Raw genomic sequence first — 3,238 nt, 5'->3', positions numbered from 1 at the left:
CTACTGATTATTGTGACCAGTTCTCTACTTTAGTGATGTTTATATTGGTGAACTAGCCGTTCTGACGTCAGAATGAGTAGAGTAACAGTCAAATGTTCTACTGATTATTGTGACCAGTTCTCTACTTTAGTGATGTTTATATTGGTGAACTAGCCGTTCTGACGTCAGAACCAATATAAACATCGCTGAAGTAGAGAACTGGTGAGTAGAGTAACAGCCAAATGTTCTGCTGATTATTCAGATTCTGACGTCAGAACGGCTAGTTCACCAATGTTTGAAGTTGTTGAGATGATTTACACACCAAAATGTTACATTTTAACTTTGGGAGTGCAGAATCAGTATAGTGTTTCACTAACTTCAACACATGATGTCCATCAAGACGTCAGGCTAAAACTGCTACCCTCACAGCGACTGCCATTCATTAAATAAAAAACAGAGAGGAAACAAGTAATACAAAAGTTTGAAAAACATTAAGGATGATGTCGAGATGGCAAATCCCAAAAGTACAGAAACAAGCTAATGATAAATACACAAAACCACATAAACATCCCTACATAAGATTGTTTTTAATTATGCACAAAGCTACACAAGGGCTATCTGTGCTCTGCCCACCACGGGTATCGAAACCCGGTTTCTAGCGTTGTAAGTCCGCAGACATACCGCTGTGCCACTGGCGGGGCCCCTACATAAGAAGCCACTGAGTCAGTGTTATAAGTTTATATGAATTAACAACTGTAAGATTTTATAACATCATTCAACCCTAAATTCATTCAAATGAAAGGAATTCAACATTTAGTTGTAGATAACAGTTTTTCTTGGAAAGATTTAGGTACTTCTTGAGGGAGTTTTTGTGTATTCACCCCTACTTTGTCTCTGTACTATTTGGCATTGCCATCCCTGCATCTTCTTTATTCTTGTCAAAAGTTTTATACATCATAATATTCACGACTGTTAAAATCTTAACTTTGAATTTACTCTAAAAAGTTGATTTTGAGGTAAAGAAACTGTATAAAAGAAAGGATGGAGTTAAAGATGCTCTTCTTTTGAATATTCACGTGTATGAATGCTGTATCACGTAGTTTTGGTAACACTTGAAACTTGTGTTACTCATGTAAGACTATTGATCTTATATCGATACTAAGTGTTCAGTGTTACAAAGTACAAAGGTCAGCTAAAGTCCATCTACAAAATAAAGTGTTTATATGAACATCAGTACAATTACGGAAAATTTAATTTTATATATTACAAGTCTCTTTTGTAGCTTCTTTTAATGCTACGCTAAAATAAAAGTCATTTCACTTTTACTGTTACGTTAAACTAAACGTTGTGTCACTTAAACTAATGGATGACACTTTCACATCAGCTAAGAAGTAAGACACTTTCAATAGTGCCTTAAACTAAAAGCCACTTTTACTACTACATTCAATCAAATACGTTACGTTCACTACTACGTCAGAAACACTGTGTAAACGTAATGTATACGTTTCTTCAATTTAAAAACAAATGTACGAATTGATTTACCCGTAGAAACCGATATCTAGTTTCTCTGTGTCTGCTTTCTGAAGGATTTCCGCCTTGTTTCCCTCTTTTCTTCTTCATTCTTGAAGATTACTTTAACTCCTCTGGATTAATTGTATGTGGATTCAACTAATTAGTCAGCCAGTTAGACCCTTCTGCTCTAAACCCACAACTAACGAGTTCTTGCTCATTTACTACACTAAGAATACATGTTTGTAACACTGCCAGTTCAGTGTCCAGTTCTGAAGGTTATTCTCACCCGGATGTTAGGTGCTATAGTATGACAATTTAACCTTGGAATCCCTTTACTCAAGCCCAAGTTATTTGATACCTGTCTTCGTGGGCTACACGGGTTCTCCACCCGATCGCTGCCCACTCTCCTGACACTCTTGTTGTATATGCGCGTGCGACTTTTGCGTAGCTTGGAGAAATAAAGGCGTATATATATGTACTTATATAGAACTTGTACGAGCAACTCTTGTACAGGCTGAGGATCGATTCGTAGATTAAACTGAGAAGTACTATAAGCAGAACTTCTGAAAGTGAGAGAACGCGAGGAAAGATTCCAGCTACTGATTAACTCGTTAGTTGTGGGTTTAGAGCAGAAGTGTCTAACTGGCTGACTAATTAGTTGAATCCACATACAATTAATCCAGAGAAGTACTATAAGCAGAACTTCTGAAAGCGAGAGAACGAGAGGAAAGAGTCCAGCTACTGACTAACTCGTTAGTTGTGGGTTTAGAGCAGAAGGGTCTAACTGGCTGACTAATTAGTTGAAGCCAGATACAATTAATCCAGAGAAGTACTATAAGCAGAACTTCTGAAAGTGAGAGAACGAGAGGAAAGAGTCCAGCTACTGATTAACTCGTTAGTTGTGGGTTTAGAGCAGAAGGGTCTAACTGGCTGACTAATTAGTTGAATCCACATACAATTAATCCAGAGAAGTACTATAAGCAGAACTTCTGAAAGCGAGAGAACGAGAGGAAAGAGTCCAGCTACTGATTCCACGTGACTAACATTTAGAACCAAAAGACGTTATCGAAGCCTTATATGATCGAAAACTAGGCCTAATTCTATTACTGCCTAAAACAAACTATAGCAACTTTCGTCACCAAGATACCTCAAAACATCACACAGCGCATGCTCACGAAACTTAAAGTACATGTAATAATGTGGTAATAGTATATTTTCAAATAAAATCTTATGAGATTTTATTTTCCCCACGGAAGAGTGACTTTAAATTAAAATATTCTTGCATGAAGAGCAATCCCCCTTCTTTTTTTTTGACACCGCTACTTCACGGCCACTACCTCTAAAGCTGTACGCCTTATTTTTTAACGTGTACTTACAAGTCCCAAGGTTCATATACCCCAAGGAACACTAAACCTCCACTTCCCCCGTTACACCAAGCGCACCGTACTTCCGCTTACGATATTATCGACAGTGCAGACAAACAAATTATTTTAAAAGTCTGGTTTACATGAATAAGTTTTGGTTCTAGGACTTGGTAGTTTCATCTGTATGACCACGATAACACATAACACAAGGTCTTTTTGGGATTTGATTCACTAGGAATTCAATATCGTGCCTGTGTTACTTGACAATGATGATACAATATTTAACAAATGTAATAACATAAATTATTTATCAGACTACATACGATAAGTTACAAGTATGGTTTATTATTATTTAAATATCAGTTTTGGGCCTAACACGATCA

At 36.9% G+C, this 3,238-nt stretch overlaps 1 protein-coding gene across 1 annotated transcript in view; it reads right to left on the bottom strand.

The window, feature by feature from the left end:
* LOC106469314 (unconventional myosin-Ie-like) overlaps nucleotides 1–1,614 on the bottom strand; it is a 59,300-nt gene extending 57,686 nt beyond the window's left edge. Inside the window, exon 1 of the mRNA XM_022397801.1 lies at nucleotides 1,522–1,614. Coding sequence (XP_022253509.1) covers nucleotides 1,522–1,599 — 78 coding nt within the window. The 5' untranslated portion in view covers nucleotides 1,600–1,614. The remainder of the gene's footprint in view (nucleotides 1–1,521) is intronic.
* Between the last annotated feature and the right edge of the window lie 1,624 nt (nucleotides 1,615–3,238).

The sequence above is a fragment of the Limulus polyphemus genome, unplaced genomic scaffold (genome assembly GCF_000517525.1).
Source record: "Limulus polyphemus unplaced genomic scaffold, Limulus_polyphemus-2.1.2 Scaffold3421, whole genome shotgun sequence".
Classification (NCBI taxonomy): domain Eukaryota; kingdom Metazoa; phylum Arthropoda; class Merostomata; order Xiphosura; family Limulidae; genus Limulus; species Limulus polyphemus.
This window is presented reverse-complemented; position numbering and strand designations above follow the sequence as displayed.